At 44.2% G+C, this 19,055-nt stretch overlaps 1 protein-coding gene across 1 annotated transcript in view; it reads left to right on the plus strand.

Annotated features, from left to right (window-relative positions):
• The first annotated feature begins 2,831 nt into the window (after positions 1-2,831).
• Positions 2,832-19,055, plus strand: part of mroh1 (maestro heat-like repeat family member 1) — a 52,802-nt gene continuing 36,578 nt past the window's right edge. The window contains exons 1-22 of the mRNA XM_038983038.1: positions 2,832-3,060; positions 3,800-3,911; positions 4,082-4,227; positions 5,157-5,288; positions 5,552-5,714; positions 5,932-6,030; positions 6,141-6,292; positions 8,215-8,355; positions 8,469-8,561; positions 9,036-9,114; positions 9,564-9,677; positions 11,736-11,809; positions 12,420-12,542; positions 12,704-12,814; positions 13,678-13,822; positions 14,458-14,498; positions 14,673-14,814; positions 15,419-15,471; positions 15,950-16,057; positions 16,364-16,483; positions 16,947-17,069; positions 17,533-17,679. Coding sequence (XP_038838966.1) covers positions 3,890-3,911; positions 4,082-4,227; positions 5,157-5,288; positions 5,552-5,714; positions 5,932-6,030; positions 6,141-6,292; positions 8,215-8,355; positions 8,469-8,561; positions 9,036-9,114; positions 9,564-9,677; positions 11,736-11,809; positions 12,420-12,542; positions 12,704-12,814; positions 13,678-13,822; positions 14,458-14,498; positions 14,673-14,814; positions 15,419-15,471; positions 15,950-16,057; positions 16,364-16,483; positions 16,947-17,069; positions 17,533-17,679 — 2,328 coding nt within the window. The 5' untranslated portion in view covers positions 2,832-3,060; positions 3,800-3,889. The remainder of the gene's footprint in view (positions 3,061-3,799; positions 3,912-4,081; positions 4,228-5,156; positions 5,289-5,551; positions 5,715-5,931; positions 6,031-6,140; positions 6,293-8,214; positions 8,356-8,468; positions 8,562-9,035; positions 9,115-9,563; positions 9,678-11,735; positions 11,810-12,419; positions 12,543-12,703; positions 12,815-13,677; positions 13,823-14,457; positions 14,499-14,672; positions 14,815-15,418; positions 15,472-15,949; positions 16,058-16,363; positions 16,484-16,946; positions 17,070-17,532; positions 17,680-19,055) is intronic.

Here is a 19,055-nt window from a genome sequence, read left to right on the forward strand (position 1 = left end):
ATTCATGTCTTTATCTTGACTGAGCATCCCAAAGGGCATCCTACCCCCTATATAGTGCACTACTTTTGACCAGAGCCCTATGGGGAATAGAGGGGATAATGGGAATAGGGTGCCATTGAGGACGGATCCCTAATAGTTGAGAAAGAGAGGAAGTAAGTTGTGTTTATTCACCATGAGTATAGCAAGATTTTATCTTGATAGATATGGCATTGCACCTTGAACAGAGGCAAATGTGATTCACTACACTCATAATGAAGCCCTAGATTGATCTGCCTCTCCAATTTCCAAAGGCTTCAAGAAAGAAGGGCAGTTTCATTATGAGTTCCACAGAATGTCGTTAGGCTATGCCTTGACTATTTATTGGCCTACCTTGGATGCACATTTCCTTGACCATAAACCATGTTTTTCCCCCCCTATCTTCTCTTGGAGCGACCATGATGCCATGATCTTTTCAATTTGAAGAGTGGTGCTGATGTTGTCATCACTAAGAGCTTATTGAAAACATTTGTCAGGTTGTGCTGGTGTTTTTGCAGGTGACGGTAACAGTACAGTACATGCCTAGGCCTCTCGCTGGAGTGCACTGGAAGCAGGTAAATATAGAAGCCTAGTCCAACTGAGTGGCTCCCCCTAGTGCAGTTTTCTAGGTTTTGTCCAAGACCCAGTGGCTTGTTCTTAATGTTATTACCATCAGCAAGAGATGTCAAATAGCCAAGATGGTACAGCAGGCTGCTGAGGGGAGGACGGCTCATAACAATGGCTGGAACCAAATGGAAACCAAGGATTTGATGTATTTGATACTATTCCACCTATTCTGCTCCAGCCATTACCACGAGCCCGTTATTGTGACACCAACCTCCTGTGTAATAAAATACAATCAAATATCTAATCAAATCTAATTTTATTAGTCACATGCGCCAAATACAACAGATGTAGAGATCTTACAGTGAAATGCTTACTTACGAGCCCCTAACCAACAGTGCAGTTAAAAAAAATATGGATAAGAATAAGAGATAAAAGTAACAAGTAACTAAAGAGGAGCAGTAAAAAATAACAATATATACAGGGGGGTGCCGGTACAGAGTCAATGTGCGGGGGCACCGGTTAGTTGAGGTAGTATGTACATGCAGGTAGAGTTAATTAAAGTGACTATGCATAGATGACAACAGGGAGTGGCAGTGGTGTGGGGAGGATGGGCAATGTGAATAGTCTGGGTAGCCATTTAACTAGATGTTCAGGAGTCTTATGGCTTGGGGGTATAAGCTGTTTAGAATCCTCTTGGACCTAGACTTGGCGCTCCGGTACAGCTTGCCGTGTGGTAGCAGAGACAACAGTCTATGACTAGGGTGGCTGGAGTCTTTGACAATTTCTAGGGCCTTCCTCTGACACCGCCTGGTATAGAGGTCCTGGATGGCAGGAAGCTTGGCCCCAGTGATGTACTGGGCTGCTCGCACTACCCTCTGTAGTGCCTTGCAGTCGGAGGCCGAGCAGTTGCCATACCAGGCAGTGATGCAACCCGTCAGGATGCTCTCGATGGTGCAGCTGTAGAACCTTTTGAGGATCTGAGGACCCATGCCAAATCTTTTCAGTCTCCTGAGGGGGAATAGGTTTTGTCGTGCCCGCTTCACGACTGTCATAGTGTGCTTGGACCATGTTAGTTTGTTGGTGATGTGGACACCAAGGAACTTGAAGCTCTCAACCTGCTCCACTGCAGCCCTGTCGAAGAGAAGGCGGGCGTGCTCAGTCCTCTTTTTCTTGTAGTCCACAATCATCTCCTTTGTCTTGATCACATTGAGGGAGAGGTTGTTGTCCTGGCACTACACAGCCAGGTCTCTGACCTCCTCCCTATAGGCTGTCTCGCTGTTGTAGGTGATCAGGCCTACCACTGTTGTGTCATCGGCAAATTTAATGATGGTGTTGGAGTCGTGCCTGGCCATGCAGTCATGAGTGAACAGGGAGTACAGGAGGGGGCTGAGCACGCACCCTTGAGGGGCCCCTGTGTTGAGGATCAGCGTGGCGGATGTGTTGTACCTACCCTTACCACATGGGGGCGGCCCGTCAGGAAGTCCAGGATCCAGTTGCAGAGGGAGGTGTTTAGACCCAGGGTCCTTAGCTTATTGATGAGCTTTGAGGGCACTATGGTGTTGAACGCTGAGCTGTAGTCAATGAATAGCATTCTCACATAGGTGTTCCTTTTGTCCAGGTGGGAAAGGGCAGTGTGGAGTGCAATAGAGACTGCATCATCTGTGGATCTGTTGGGGCGGTATGCAAATTGGAGTGGGTCTAGGGTTTCTGGGATGATTGTGTTGATGTAAGCCATGACCAGCCTTTCAAAGCACTTCATGGCTACAGACGTGAGTGCTACGGGTTGGTAGTCATTTAGGCAGGTTACCTTAGTGTTCTTGGGCACAGGCACTATGGTGGTTTGCTTAAAACATGTTGGTATTACAGACTCGGACAGGGAGAGGTAGAAAATGTCAGTGAAGACACTTGCTGGTTGGTCAGCGCATGCTCGCAGTAATATGGCTAATATTGCTGTAATTGTTGGATAGAAAATAGAAATTGAATATAAAAACATAGATATTGTGATGTATCCAGTCCACATTGTCAAAGTATTTCAAGTCATGATGCATGACACAAAACACATTATTTTCCTATGGCTATAAAGTTGTAAAAGTTACAGAAAAGTGATATCTCACGTACCTCGTGATATCCAGTCAGTGATCTATCACATGCATCAAAATCATTCAATCAGCTCAACTCCTGTCAAAGTCACGCCCACACTGACTCGACGCACATGATTAGGGGTGTTTACCTGCGTGCGATGCGTTGCAGTGGCATAGAGCTAATCTAGCTATTGGATGCTAACAAGTCTCTCTCTTTATATTGAGGAAAAATACAATATCACAGTGGAAGACAGTTAGTCAGCCAAGTATCGGACAATATACATCGCATTTTCACTGGATTACTGCGCGTGAGGAGATTCATCCTTGCATTTGTCTGTAACGTTAGCTAGCTTGCTAGTTAACATCAAGCTAGCCTGTCAGACGGGCTGTTCAAAAGGTGGGGAGCCTACTTTGCTGCATTTAACGACGCTCATCATTCCACGTGTTCGCCTCTGGTATGCGGTTAACAGTATGGATGTTGTCAATATACTAGAATTGAATACGTGAAATGTCATCGACCCCATTGTCTATTGTTACAGGTGACCGCTAGCTAGCTCTGTTACAGAGCTTGCCCTTCTGTCTCAGTCCGAAACAGAGCTAACTTGTCACCTGTAGTAATAGACGATGTAGGTCGATGACACTTCATGTATTCACATACAATTATAGCATATTGACAACAACCATACTATTAACCACTTACCAGCGCAGAACATGTGGAATAGCTAACTTAGCTACGTAATATCCCAACCAAGAAAAACAAGTCTTGGTCTGACTAGGAAGTGCTGCACTTCTCTCTGACTGTTTTCAGGTTCAGACTCGTTATGATTTGACAGCTAGTTAACAGTTGATTTACTTTGTCATGCACGGCAACGGTCTGTTGCAACTCTTTGTTTCTATCCAGCATAGGACATGTCATGTGGCTATTTGCACTAGTCTTAAAGTTGCCACATAAAGTGACGCAAGTGAGCTAGTCATGATGTTACTGCACATCATCGCCAGTGAGAATATAATGGAGATTGCACCGTTTTAAGCACATGAAAACCAATCACATTGTGTTGGTGTTCTCCATTCGCCCGACTATTACCATAGACTACATTCTTTGACATGTCAAACATGCATGTTTTCTCTCTTTGTAGTGTGGTGAAACCAGATGAACAAGTTTTAACCCTTTCTGACCACCAAATGAAATCCTAAATATCTCCAGGCCCAGCCATCAGACAGGCACTATGGAGGAGTCAGATGTGGAGCGTGAGTGACCTCTATTCATAATTGTGTCCTTATGCCATTACTTCTTTTGATATTGGCTATCCCTTGCATGCTGTTTGGTGGTATGAATAGACCCCAGGTCTCTCATTTGTCTCACTCCTCCACGTCTATTCTGTATTCTCTCAATCCTCCATGTCTTCTCTCCCCATCAGAGGTGACCCTGGCCCTGCTGGATTCAGCCAATGACAAGGACCCAGTGGTCAGGGAGCAGGTCAGGAAGTCCATACTGACCCTGGGGAAGCAGCAGCCTAACAAGGTCCTGTCCATGTGCCAGGACTACCTGGTCAAGCACCCCAAGGTCAGACACCACTACTACTACTGCCACTTACTGTTGATTGGCTACTGTGTGGAGCAGAGACTGGAACACTATAATAAAGTCCCCAGTCTCATTAGCAATTTATGCTGAACTTGATGTGGCCCATGTTTGTAGGCTATCTGTGTCTGTATTTGTGTTGAGGTAGGTGGTGCTCAATGCTGGCCTACGTAAACATTGCTCTATGTTAACAATATTAATATATTCTTCTTACTACCAAGACCCAAGAAAATTGTAATACAAGCCTGATGTTTAAAACCTACTGTAGCAGTCATATGTTTCCATTGTACTTGAATAACAGCATAGGTTTCTAGTTCTGTTTTAGAGGTGTCGTTCCTCTTTCAGCCATTTATCTGTCCTGTCACCATCCTTGATGTAAATTTCACTCTCAGAACATGGGAAGTGGAGGTGTGACAGTGAAAGGGTTCTTGGATATGAGAAGGCTACTGTACTATGTGTGACCATAACCCTCTGATGCAAGGGCAATTTCAGACAGCACCAATGCTGCTCTGTGCTGCAGATTTCCACACAATGCTGGAGAGATAAGGTTTTGAGTTTTATTAGTTGTTTGCATGGGATACGCATGGTATACATCGTCCAATGAAATGCTTACTTGCAGGTTCCTTCTCGACAGTGCAACAACAATAATAAATAATAAAAGATTGCATTAGGATGTGAGATGTTCTAACATGAAGAAATAACACGCATCCTACCAGAAGCTGGAGACCTTATCATCACTTCTCTGTTGACTGGGACTCTGCATGCGCTGCTCCAACGATATGAATACAAAAGAGATGATGAAATGTACTGTATGGGAGAGACTTTTCATACAGGCCACTGTGTTGACATTAATGCATGTAGACTTAAGGCCTGTGTTTTGAAGTGAATTACAATGTATATGTATTTTCCTGCAGCTTGTCATTGGGCACAGAGTTGTCATACTGCAGACGATTGAGCTGATTGTGAAGACCAAGATAGACGATATCAGTTACCCGAAAATCAAAAGCATAATTTCTTTGGCCTCCGATGAAATGACCCGATCGAAGGTTAGATTGTTTCTGATGATTGTTATTTGGTCTCATCTGAAATACAAAGTTGGTCATTCAATTTCTCTGCTTTTAGCCTAATATTACGTGTAATCTAGTTATTCTTCTGAGAATGTACTTGATTTATCAGTGGTTATACTTTGTTCTAACATTGAGGCCATTGCATCAATCTGAACACATGAATAGTATCTGTTTGTTTTCATGTAAATACAAAAAGTATGGCCTAGGGTTTGAGTCAACAGCTCAGTTTTCATGTTTTACAGGATGTTGTACCTGATTGGCAACAGGCAGCCAGCAATATTCTGGTTGCTGTGGGAAACAAGTACATCAATGACATCATGGAGGAAATCCTCAGCAAGTTCCAGCCAGGGATCCTGCCTCATTTTTTTGTGGTCCAAACATTAGCAAGCCTCTCTGAATCCAATGGTAGGCTAACACCAGACACAATGGTGTCAAGCGCACTGTATAGAGCTGTCTAAATACTTAGGCTGCTAACATGTATCATTTATGTCCTGTCACCTAGCTTCCGAGAAGCATTTGTTTTTCTTTTTACAAAGACTATCCCCCTCAGTGTTTTTCAAATTGCTTAGAGATCTCTTGCCATTGTAATAGAGTTAGAGTCTAATCTTTCTTTTGTTGACAGTTTATGGTATGGTGCCGTTTCTCAATGCCATCTTGGGCACCATGCTCCCAATGCTGGGCATGGCCAAGCAGGACAACATGAAGTGGGTGTTCTCCTCTGGTAGGACTAGATGCACTATATCCAACATACTGTAGGGTTATATATTATTATTATTGTACATGGTTAAACATGTGTTACCAGACCCAGTTTATAGACCTTCCTTCTCCCAGCTCTGTCCCACTTCAGTGAGAGTATCCTGGAGTACCTAGCCAACCTGGACAAAGCTCCCGACCCGACGGTGAGAAAGGATACGTTCTCCAGCGAGATCTACGCAGCCTACGACATCCTCTACTGCAGCTGGCTCCAGAGCAGGGAATCCAAGGTACACCACATTACATTAAGAGGAGCAGGAAACCAATTTCTCCTAATTACATTTCTGTCTCAACGGTCCCTCTGTTGTAGGGATGTCTTGATGAACGCAACCCCTTAGACTGTGTGCTGGTATTTATAGGGAAGGGAGGAGAGAGGTCCGCAGTCAGGTCAATGACTGATATCAGATGAATAAAGACATTTAGGAGAGTTTCCTGGACATATTTGCCTGGTTAATTCTCAGCAAGGTTATGCAGATAGGTTTTCTTGTGGTGTCTGAGTAGAGGACATAACCACAGTACAGGTTGGTCTAGGCTTGTGGGAAAACAAATAGTCCCTTATCTGTAATCTGGTCATAAACTCTGTATTCCTCCATTTTGGTTCTGAAATGATTAGCCACAGAGCAACTGCAGCATAACTGCTGCTCTTTTATTTTTGAGAATGCCAAAAGTAAGATGACTCCCCGTCTCTGCATTGGTAAACAGATTTCTGCTTCAGTTAGATGTGGACTCGGTTGATAGAAATCACTGGAAAAAGATTCAGTGTCCCAAATGGCATTGTATTCCCTAAATCACGTGTCAAACTAATTCCATGGCGTGCCGAGTGTCTGCTGGTTTTGCTCCTCCTTTGTACTTAATTGATGAATTAAGGTCACTAATTAGTAGTAAACAACTCCTTACCTGGCTGTCTAGGTCTTGAGAGGAAAAACCAAAAACCCGCAGACACTAGGCTCTCCGTGGAAAGAGTTTGACACCCCTGCCCTATAGAGTAGTGCACTACTTCTGACCAGGACCCATAGGGTTCTGGTCAAACCTGATGCTGCTATATCTGGTCAAAAATAGTACACTGTAGAGAATAGGGTGCCATTTGGGATGCAGTCCTAGTGTGGTGTTTCTCTCTCTCCCTGGCTGGTGCTGTAGCTATGACTGTGGTGTTTCTCTCTCTCTCCCTGGCTGGTGCTGTAGCTATGACTAACTGTGGTGTTTCTCTCTCTCACCCTGGCTGGTGCTGTAGCTACGACTAACTGTGGTGTTTCTCTCTCTCCCTGGCTGGTGCTGTAGCTATGACTAACTGTGGTGTTTCTCTCTCTCCCTGGCTGGTGCTGTAGCTATGACTAACTGTGGTGTTTCTCTCTCTCTCTCCCTGGCTGGGGCTGTAACTACGACTAACTGTGGTGTTTCTCTCTCTCCCTGGCTGGGGCTGTAGCTACGACTGACTGGTGTTTCTCTCTCTCTCTCCCTGGCTGGGGCTGTAGCTACGACTAACTGTGGTGTTTCTCTCTCTCACCCTGGCTGGGGCTGTAGCTACGACTAACTGTGGTGTTTCTCTCTCTCCCTGGCTGGGGCTGTAGCTACGACTGTGGTGTTTCTCTCTCTCTCTCCCTGGCTGGGGCTGTAGCTACGACTGTGGTGTTTCTCTCTCTCTCTCCCTGGCTGGGGCTGTAGCTACGACTGTGGTGTTTCTCTCTCTCTCTCCCTGGCTGGGGCTGTAGCTACGACTAACTGTGGTGTTTCTCTCTCTCTCTCCCTGGCTGGGGCTGTAGCTACGACTAACTGTGGTGTTTCTCTCTCTCTCTCCCTGGCTGGGGCTGTAGCTACGACTAACTGTGGTGTTTCTCTCTCTCTCTCCCTGGCTGGGGCTGTAGCTACGACTAACTGTGGTGTTTCTCTCTCTCTCTCTCTCCCTGGCTGGTGCTGTAGCTACGACTAACTGTGGTGTTTCTCTCTCCCTGGCTGGTGCTGTAGCTACGACTAACTGTGGTGTTTCTCTCTCTCTCTGGCTGGGGCTGTAGCTACGACTGTGGTGTTTCTCTCTCTCTCTCCCTGGCTGGGGCTGTAGCTACGACTGTGGTGTTTCTCTCTCTCTCTCCCTGGCTGGTGCTGTAGCTACGACTAACTGTGGTGTTTCTCTCTCTCTCCCTGGCTGGGGCTGTAGCTACGACTGACAGTGGCAGAAGCAGTGGGATCCATGAGTCACCTGATGGCTCATGATAAACTGGAGGAGCAGCTTCCCAAACTCATTCCCACAATCCTCTCCCTGTACAAGAAGAACACGGAGCATTACGTCATCAGTAAGGTAGGTCGGCCTCTAATGACCGCTGCTGGTGTTCTATACAGGGAATAATGTGCTGTGAGGCACCCAGAGGTCTGCTCACTAATCAGCTCATGTTGTTTTCACCTCCCCTGCAGAGCCTGTGTCAAGTTCTGGATGCTTCTGTGAACATGGGCAGCAGAGTTCTGGAGACGCAGATCGACAGCCTGCTCACTACTCTAAACCAGCAGGTACGGCAAAGTGACAGTCCGCTGATGGCACAGTACAATGCAATGTTGAGGGAGCTAGCATGCAAGCATTTCACTGCACCTTTTACACATGCTGTAAACTGTTGATGTAACTAATAACATTTGATTTGAAAGTACTTCCTTGAACACACAAAGCTTCTTGTCACTCCGCCTGGGCTGTTTGCGCAATGTCAATATTATGTTTTTCTTTATTTAGCATAGCTAGTAATACTAGAGACTGACTAAGGTTTCTCTATAACAGGATACATAATAAATCACTTCCTGTTGTAGTCACATGGTTTGTGACTCACCCTATGCGACTTTGAAATGTCCTCGATGCATTGGTTTGATTGCACTTAGATCAACATCAATTAGATTGAATCGAGAACAAACTTTTCAATATGGATTGGTTGATTTGTATGAATAATAGTTAATGTACCTACATGTACAGTAATTCTCATTTTGCGCCCCCTCCAGGTTTGTGCACCTGTTGACTACAGCAACCCACTGACGGTGAAAAATCACAACGAGGTATTGAGATGCTTCAGCATTCTAGGTTGGTTTTGTGTTCTTCAATAATCAGTGTTTTGTTCTCTGGGTGTATTGGATTGAGGTCAGGGTTGTAGTCAGTACGGTACTAGGCCTATATACCATGTTCAGAGTTCCAGACTGTTTTCCCTCTTCAACCAATACAAGACTCTGTGTCTCAAGTGGCACCCTACTCTCTATATAGACTACTTCTGACCAGAACCCTATGGGCCCAATAGGCCCTGGTCAAAAGTAGTGCACTATAAAGGGAATAGGGTGCCATTGTGAACAAGGTCTTTGTTATTCTGGAACTCGGAGCTGCTGCAGAGAAACTACATGATGGACACCATGTCCTCCTGTAATGAGAGAATCCATGATTTAGATCTTAGATGGTGTGACTTCACTCAGAGGTAAATGTGTTTAAACTTTAAACAGTGGTCTGACTCTGTGCCATACGCTTCCTTCCTTCCTCCTCAGCCAACACCTTCCCAGACCGGCTGGTCATGTTTGTGCTTCAGAAACTGGAGAACAGTAATGAGAGGATCCGCATGGGCTCCCTGGCTGTGCTCCGACACCTCATCAACTCCTCCAGTAAGACTGTTAGTTAGTCTGGCTCGGGCCTGTCTGCACAGGACAGGAGGCACTTACTGCAGTGTATATATAGACACTACTACAAACTAATACAGAATATATATAGGCACTACTACTAACTTCTCCATGCCTATAGTCACTACTACAGTATACATATAGACACTACTACTAATTTACTACAATACATACAGTACCAGTCAAAAGTTTGGACACACCTACTCATTCAAGGGTTTTTCTTTATTTTACAATTTTCTACATTGTAGAATAATAGTGAAGACATCAAAACTGAAATAACACATATGGAATCATATAGTAACCAAAAAAGTGTTAAACAAATCAAAATATAGTTTACATTTTAGATTCTTCAAAGTAGCCACCCTTTGCCTTGATAACAGCTTTGCACACTCTTGGCATTCTCTCAACCAGCTTCACCTGGAATGCTTTTCCAACAGTTAAAGGAGTTCCCACACATGCTGAGCACTTGTTGGCTGCTTTTCCTTCCTAAAAGGCACATAAAGATTCTCAGACCATGCGAAACAAGATTCTCTGGTCTGATGAAAGCAAGATTGAACTCTTTGGCCTGAATGCCAAGTGTCACATCTGGAGGAAACCTGGCATCATCCCTATGGTGAAGCATGGTGGTGGCAGCATCATGCTGTGTGGGTGTTTTTCAGAAGCAGGGACTGGGATACTAGTCAAGATCGAGGCAAAGTACAGAGAGATCATTGATGAAAACCTGCTCCAGAGCAGTCAGGACCTCAGACTGGGGCGAAGGTTCACCTTCCAACAGGACAACGACCCTAAGCACACAGCCAAGACAACGCAGGAGTGGCTAAGGGACAAGTCTTTGAATGTCCTTGAGTGGCCCAGCCAGAGCCCGGACTTGAACCTGATCGAACATTTCTGGAGAGATAGCTGTGCAGCAATGCTCCCCATCCAACCTGACAGAGCTTGAGAGGATCTGCAGAGAAGAATGGGAGAAAGTTCCCAAATACAAGTGTGCCAAGCTTGCTGCGTCAGACCCAAGAAGACTCGAGGCTGTAATTGCTGCCAAAGGTGCTTTAACAAAGTACTGAGTAAAGGGTCTGAATACTATTTTGATAAATTAGCAAAAATGTCTAAACCTGTTTTTGCTTTGTCATTATGAGGTATTGTGTGTAGATTGATGAGGGGGAAAAAACTATTTAATACATCTTAGGATAGGGCTGTAACAACAAAATGTGGAAAAAGTCAAGGGTTCTGAATTATTTTCCCAAGCCACTGTACATGGTGTGCTTCACATAATGGCATCAGTTGGATTTCATTTAGCGGTTATCCCTTGTCCTAACAGTCGACACACATCTTCACCACTTTTACTTGCTCGACACACTTCACACAAACACGTCACTTGCAGGGGACACAGGTGTCCTGGGTTCTGTTCTTTGTGCATCCGTCTCCTCCCTGCGAGCTGTGTGCAATTTGCCTCGTGCAAAGGCTCACAGGGCATCTTTGCTGCTGCCTTGACTCTCATATGTCTCTCAGGTAGCCCATATGCCAGACTCATGATGAAGTGTCTCCTGGGCATAGTGTTGTTCATGCACTTCTTGAACAACACGTGTGTTGACAGCAGCCAAGTCAAGCATGTTGTGTGTGTTGACAGCAGCCAAGTCAAGCATGTTGTAAAACACAGCAACAGGCCAGCGGAGGGTGTCTCCTTTCAGAGTATAGCCGTGCCATGTGATCAAAAACATCCACACTAATTTATGGTGTTAAAACCATTCAAATAATGAAATGCCCTCCTAAAACTCCAGTTCTGTTTGTGATATTAAGATTCTAACAACCACAGTGTCTTTTTATATAGACTTATTTAAGGCAGGTCAAGGACGGAGGGGGGGGGGCATGACTTAAATGGCAGAGTAATAAAATACATTAATGAACAGTCAAAATGACTACTTTAGCAGTTCTAGTGTTATTTGACCCTGTTCTCTGGATTTGAAAGTGTCACTGGTACTTACAAAGAACTTGTTTGATATGAAATAACCTCAAGATGTTACTCAAGGCTTTCTGTCTGTGATCTAGCATCCATTATGGAGTCGAAGAAGCTTCTCATCCTGGCCAGCATCAGACAACCACTGGCTGACCACAGCAATAAGGTAACCTCATGCCATGTGTAAATATTAAACTGTTACAATTTGGCACAGTTTTCTCTCCTAAAAGGCATAGAAAATAAAAACAAACACAGTTTCAATGACCCATATCCATGTGCTGTAACAAAACAAACACAGTTTCAATGACACATATCCATGTGCTGTAACAAAACAAACACAGTTTCAATGACACACATCCATGTGCTGTAACTAAACACAGTTTCAATGACACATATCCATGTGCTGTAACAAAACAAACACAGTTTCAATGACACACATCCATGTGCTGTAACTAAACACAGTTTCAATGACACATATCCATGTGCTGTAACAAAACAAACACAGTTTCAATGACACACATCCATGTGCTGTAACTAAACAAACACATTTTCCATTGGGAAACATATCACACATTATGGGCCAATTTCCTAGACATGGATTAAATCTGGTCCTGGTTTGAAAATCACTTTCAATAGGCTATAATCTCCATTGAACATGTATTTTAGTACAAACATATGCTTAATCAGGGAAACCGGCCCTACATTGTTTCTTATTGTTGTGTTGTATTAGTGTTTTGCTTGACCTCTGACCTCGGTCAATCGTTGCCCCCCTGCAGGTGAAGAAGAGGGTTGTCCAGGTGATCAGTGCCATGGCTCACCATGGTTACCTGGAGCTGGAGGGAGGAGAGCTGCTGGTCAAGTTTATCATCCAACACTGTGCTCTCCCCGACACCTACTATGTACGTCTGTCATAAATACAATCCCTTTTGGTCTTAAGACATTATCCTTGGCGAGGGATTAGCATGACATTGTAGATGGTGGATCAGTTAACTACTCTCTGACTTGTATATGGTGGTCCGTGTGTTTCTAAAGAACTGTGTGTGGGTTTGGTCTGTTGCAGCGTCCAGGCCAGCGCCCCAGTGACCCGGAGGAAGTGACCAATGAGGCGCTGCGGAGCATGTGTGACAACACACTTCACCTCTTCACTACGACCGTGGGACGCCTGACTGACGTGAGTCTACTGCATGGAGATAAGAATCCTCTCGGCAGGCAGGCAGGCAGGCAGGCAGGCAGGCAGGCAATATATCACCTGTTTTCTTCTCTCACATTAACATTTTATCTGATCAGCATATTTATGCACAAACATATATTTTGTAGTTCATGAAATCGTTTCAGGTATAGAGGCAGTGAACAAAGGACATTTTAATGTTTGTTCCTGCTGTAAAAACGGCTTTTGAATACATCGAAGCCAAGTCACACTTAACACCAAACATAATACTGTTTATGAGAAGAGGCAGAGGGTGGAATTGCTATAATATGGAGTTTTGTGTAAAGAAGCTCAGTCAGGAGAGTATGAACTATCATCCGATGTCTTGAGAGGAAAACCGGCTCACATCCAAAGACGGCATCACCCTGTCTGTTTTACAGCCAATCACTCTGCTCTTAGTTACTTGTTCCTTTGCGGTTCCCAACATCAACACTCTGAGATGACATGTCTCTTGTATTACTTCCCACTGGAAGCTATGAGACAAGGCATTGACAGAGACTGAAGAGAACAAGGATTTACCATGCCTTCATGGGATTAAATCTCTGCAGAATTGGGTTCAAATCATACATTAAATATTTTGTTTGATTTAGCATGTCTAGAGCTCTGGGTTTGATTTAGCATGCCTAAAGCTCTGGGTTTCAACTTTTGTGACTATTCTATTGGTTCAATTGCACCAGGCGAACTCAATGTTGTGATATTACTGTACATCTGTCTCCCTGTGGCAGGTGCTGTGTTCCATGCTGTACTACCTGACTGTCTATGTCTGTCTTCAGGTGCTGTGGTCCATGTTGTACTACCTAACAGTGATCCTCTGTCTGTCTCTTCAGGTCCTTTGGCCCATGCTGCTGTACTACCTGACCCCAGGTCAGTACTCCAACGCCACCACACCGCTCTGTAAGAGCCTCACGCTGCTGGGAACCAAGAAGAGAGCCTCCCAGGAGCCCAACTTCAACATCGACTTCAACGAGCAAGGTAGGTGTCTTTTAGAAGAAGGAGCTCCATTTACTAGGTGTGCAACAGAAATGTATTTTTTCTATCCCATCCTCCCTGGTAGACATTTACAGTAGATTAATACACAGTACATTACATTCATATTAACAAGCCATTATGTCTTCACGATGAGCCGGGGTGATCTGATCAATGAGATGAGGTCTTTTCCTCCCTCCCTTTTTCACTCACCGAGTCAGTTTTGCGTTTCCGTATTGGGATTCGGCACACAGGCCCTTTAATGTAAACGAGATGGTCGCAGCCCGGGCCCACTCCTCGTCAGCACTTCTTTGGGATTGGGATTTTTGTTTGTTTTTTTCTTCGTTGAAACTGTATTTTATACAGCCATTTTGTTCTCATTAAAGGGCCGTTGGTCGGTTCTTAGAGGCCAGACAGACCAGAGTGTCTGGTTCTGATTAGCTGAATGAGAAGCCACATTTATCACTAAATAAAGCACTAGCATTGCCTGGGTCCTGAACTGGTCGTTGTTTCAATCATTAAGCTGAACTCTTTGTGGGGAGAAGTATGAGCCTGGCCAGTTAATCATTCAGTCATTCATTATAATGCTTAGTCTGCTATCAACCTTGTTTATTCTCATCTGTTTCTTCTTTCTAATTCAGTTAATCTTCCCTCTCCACATATACTGATGGTGCGGCTCTTGGTGAGTATGAAATCCTAATGACATGCCACTTGAATGCTCATGGATTTCAGTTTGCTATGTGGGTGTTATAAAACTGGAACTTGATTTAAACCCTCATGAACTATGATCAGTGTCTCCAGTAATAGCTAGGCTATGTCTTTGTCTTACCTGTAAGTCGGGGTGTGTGTGTCTCAGGTGAATGGTTCGTTCCCGTTCCGGAGTCGTGGCCATGGTGCACCGTCTTTGTCTCTACTGAATGTTATAAGTCCTAATATCCACCCTAACGCTGAGACACTCTGGGAGAAGGAGATCCCTGCTCTCCTCAGCTACCTGGAAGGTAAAGGACCTCAACTCAATGACCCCAGAGTCTTATAACCTGTAGCGAGCAATGTCTGTTCGTCAAATGGCACCCTATTCCCTAAGGAGCCCCAATGGCACCCATCTCTCTCTCCAAAGCAGAAGTGACTCTGAGGGCTTTTATTGCTGCTGCAGTATTGACAGCTTAGGAGGCTGTTTGAACCTCATTTTAATGTCAGTGGTGTAAAATAGTTTTTCCTCCATGTATTCTACTGAGAACTGACATCAATAAAGACGCATGCTTCTACCACAACAGCTGCAGTTAAGGGACGTTATAAGTGATTCACAATTTTAAAGACTATTTTATGGCCTATATATATATATATATATTTATTATTATTTTTTTGAGATATCATTTTTTTGTTGCTGTGGGCCATTTTCATCTTTCCATCATAAAAATACATAGCTTGGATTGAAGTAGAGCATAGGGTATTAAAACTGATCTTAAATCATTTTAGCTCTTTGGTCGGTTTTGGAACGTGCACAGAATATTCTACTGCTCTCTTTTTAAATGTATTTATTTTTTGTCTGGGAGGAAGTGCGTCGAGCGAGGTCTGAGTAGTATGGTCTATTCTTCTTTACAGAGTCTACCCCAGAAACACTAGACAACAAGAAATGGGAAGAGAGTCTATTACAGGTATGCCCGTCTTTATCTAACATCCTCTTTGTCTGTCCCCACAACACTGTCAATAAGTCACTATGGTGATCTTTATTTAACATCCTCTTTGTCTGTCCCCACAACACTGTCAATAAGTCACTATGGTGATCTTTATTTAACATCCTTTTTGTCTGTCCCCACAACACTGTCAATAAGTCACTATGGTGATCTTTATTTAACATCCTCTTTGTCTGTCCCCACAACACTCAATAACAGTCAATATGTAGAACAAGTTTTGTCCCAAATGGCATCTTATTCATTTTATAATACACTAATATACTTTTGACCAGGGTCAACAGTATGGCACTACATAGGGAATAGGGTTCCATTTGGGATGCATACAGTGTCTGACACAGTGTTGGATGAGAAATGTTTTCTGTTTCAGTCACAAAGGGATTTGATATACAGCATTATGATGTGGTCACATGGCTGTGTGGTTTTGTTTGGACATGTACAGTTCCTAGCCAAGTCCCTGGTGGCCATAGCTGATGACAAGTGGAGCTGTCAGCTGGCTATAGAGGCCACACGTTACCTGTCCACCTATAACCAGTCCCTGGAAGAGAAGGTTAGTGAACAACCTCATCCTAACCTCTCTTCAACCATGAGTAGGGCCAAGAGTTCTTCATGACCTGACCAGGGAATTCTCTGGTCTCCACTTAGAGTTCAGGGAAAACTCCTAGCCCTAACCATTAAAAGAACCTCAAGGAACTCTTCTGAACCTGATAAACATTAACAAAATCTTGTTAAAACAATATATTCTACAAAGTATCCAGATTGGTAGAACCTCCATAAGCCTCAGCAAAATCTTAGTAAAAGAATATCTAATACAAACTATCAAGGTTTCTCATCTTGGCTTCATGGCTCTTTCCAGAGTTTCCTCTACAGGTGCGTTGGTGTGACTCTGCAGCAGTGTTCCAATAAGGAGGTGGTCCAGAAGCAGCTACAGGAGATACTGATCAGTGCACGACACAACGACGCCATCGAGAGAGCGGTAAACCTCTTGGTCCCCGTTTGAGTCAGGCCATGATTCTCTTGATAGCATTTGCTTTTATTTATCATCAAATGTTCAGCGTGACCCGTGATGTAATTGTCTGCGTACGGCAGGGCAGAGCGTCGCCGTGCAGAACAGTGTTTCTTTGTGCAGCTAAATTGCCCATTTAAGACAGTCTTGTGACAAGTACTCTTAAGCCTTTGCTTATTTTCAAAGGGAGGTCACGTCTGCCTTCCTAAGCTGTAATTTGTGTCTGGTGTTAAGTTTACGCTAATTTCCGTTGTATTTTAACCAGATGATTAGGAATTGTGGTGTTTTTACAGTCTTTAGGCCTAATAGAGAGTGGTAGTCAAATTGTAATGCCGGTGTTAATGATAATCCAGATGTACTGTTTGGTCATTGGAGGCTGAAGCGTCCATTAAACTGTGCTAATAGAGTGTGTTTGGGGTAATGGGTTTCCCAGGGTGTCGCCATGGGGATCGGGCTGTGTGCAAGCAGTCATCTCGATGCCACTCTGGCCAAACTGGACGACTTCGGGAAATCTGACGCCTTCAAGAAAGCCTCAGGAATATTCAGCCTGCTCAAAGTTAGTATGCTATTCGTGTTTTTATTTTCATCGTAGGCGGATAAACACAAACTTGGCAATGTCTGCCTGCCTGGGAGGTTCTCTCTACACCGTACAGTCAGCAATTTAACACATTCAGATTGAAGATTTTATGGAGTTTGTTTTTCTTTCTACTACTTTGAGCATTTGATTGAGCCTGCCTGTAGTGCCAGGTACAGTTGGCACGGTTTGCACTTTTGGGACTATTCCATTGGTTCCATTTCACCAGACAAGCTCGATCAAGCCCTGCTAACCTATTTCTAAAGGAAACGGGTATTGATAAACTGATTTTAATTAGCCTAATTTATATATTTGAAGGTTTTTATAAAGTTGACATTCATTCTACATTTGAAATAGCTTTTTAGTCCACTACTAGGCTCAATCTGTGTCTGGGAAACCAGCCCCATACACTGTAATCCTCCCATCTCTACCTCCTCCTTCACAGGACAAGAATGACTTGGATGTAGAGAAGATGAAGAGCACGCTGATCCTGTGTTACGGTTACGTAGCGCTCCACGCCCCAGAGGACCAGATCCTGTCCCGCATCGACTCAGACATCCTCCGCAGCATCAGTAAGCACTTCAACACCAAGGTAAGGAGCTAGGGCTTGGGAGACACTCACATGATGCTCCACCACATCCCTTTAATAAAGCTAGTCCACAAAGTTTCGACCCAAGAGTGAATCTCTGTCAGGAAGGCCTGGATGAAACAGCCAGCATCTCTCAAATTTAAATAGTTCTTTAGATGTTGTCATCAGTCTCAATGGACCCGTTTTGGCCTTCAGGGCACATAGTCACAAAGCGTCTCAGAGTTGGAGTGCTGCTTTGGATCAGTTTTATCTTTTAAATCATAATGAATAAGAGGGGGAGGATCTGATCGTAGATCAGCACTCCTACTCAGACACTACAGGCCCAGGCCTTCATCAGCATAAAGACCGAAGAGAGTTAGTTAGGGTGTTACATTTGGCTGCCCATACTGTTAGAGTACAGAGGCTGCCAGGGACCGACCTGTTAAATACCCCCACATGTCCTATAAAGAGGTGCGGCCAGTCAAATTAAACCCCACTCCCATCTCCAACCATCCATTTATCCCCCCATTGCAGAGAGAGAAAATAATCACTGAGCATTACCTGTCGCTGATCACCACATAGCACTGTGTTTTCCCTTTCCTCAATGGCAGCGTTAGCTAGCGTAGTCAGAATAGCTGCAGTTTCACATTATTCCTGAAACTCTATTTTTACCGTTCTCCGTTGGCCCAGTGAGCATGCTTGGGTTGGCATGGTACTGAGTGACCTCACAGAGAAGAAGTTCTGTGAGCATGCTTGGGTTGGTATGGTACTGAGTGACCTCGCAGAGAAGAAGTTGTGATAAGACTGAGTCTGATGGAGTTAAAAAGACATGCTGGTCAGACAGAGGATCCATCCCAAATGGAACCCTATTCCCTATAGTGCACTATATAGTGAATTTGGGATGTACACAGTCGGTTAGGCTCACTGCTCACAATTACATACTGGTGGTTATATGGTTAAAACCAACGATGGGTCATAATGTGAGGCATTTGAAAGGTACATAAAACCACACAGCACAAACCACAGTGAAAGGAATGTGTGATTATATCAACCAGTTGGAGAAGTCCTGCTACGTTGTAGTGTTTCAAATGTCTCACTCGTATCATTCAGGAGCTCTCTGTCTCTCCATGGCTACAGATGAACCTGGTTTATGTCCTCAGTGGTTCTTCTCCTGTAGCTGCCGGCCATATGCTTAGCATCACAATGACTGTCTGAACTAGCCTCCATAGTTGTCTTGGTTAAATGAGTCCCGTTAAACTGCAGCCTTCAGGGGCCGCTGCCAATGTACACTATGACCTCCAGATGTCCACTTGAATTGGATCATGGGATTTTATGTCCATGGTTAGGGTGGGTGATTGGACACACACACACACACGGTGTTTAATGTTAAAAAGCCGAGT

The sequence above is a fragment of the Salvelinus namaycush genome, unplaced genomic scaffold, assembly GCF_016432855.1.
Source record: "Salvelinus namaycush isolate Seneca unplaced genomic scaffold, SaNama_1.0 Scaffold141, whole genome shotgun sequence".
NCBI lineage: Eukaryota > Metazoa > Chordata > Actinopteri > Salmoniformes > Salmonidae > Salvelinus > Salvelinus namaycush.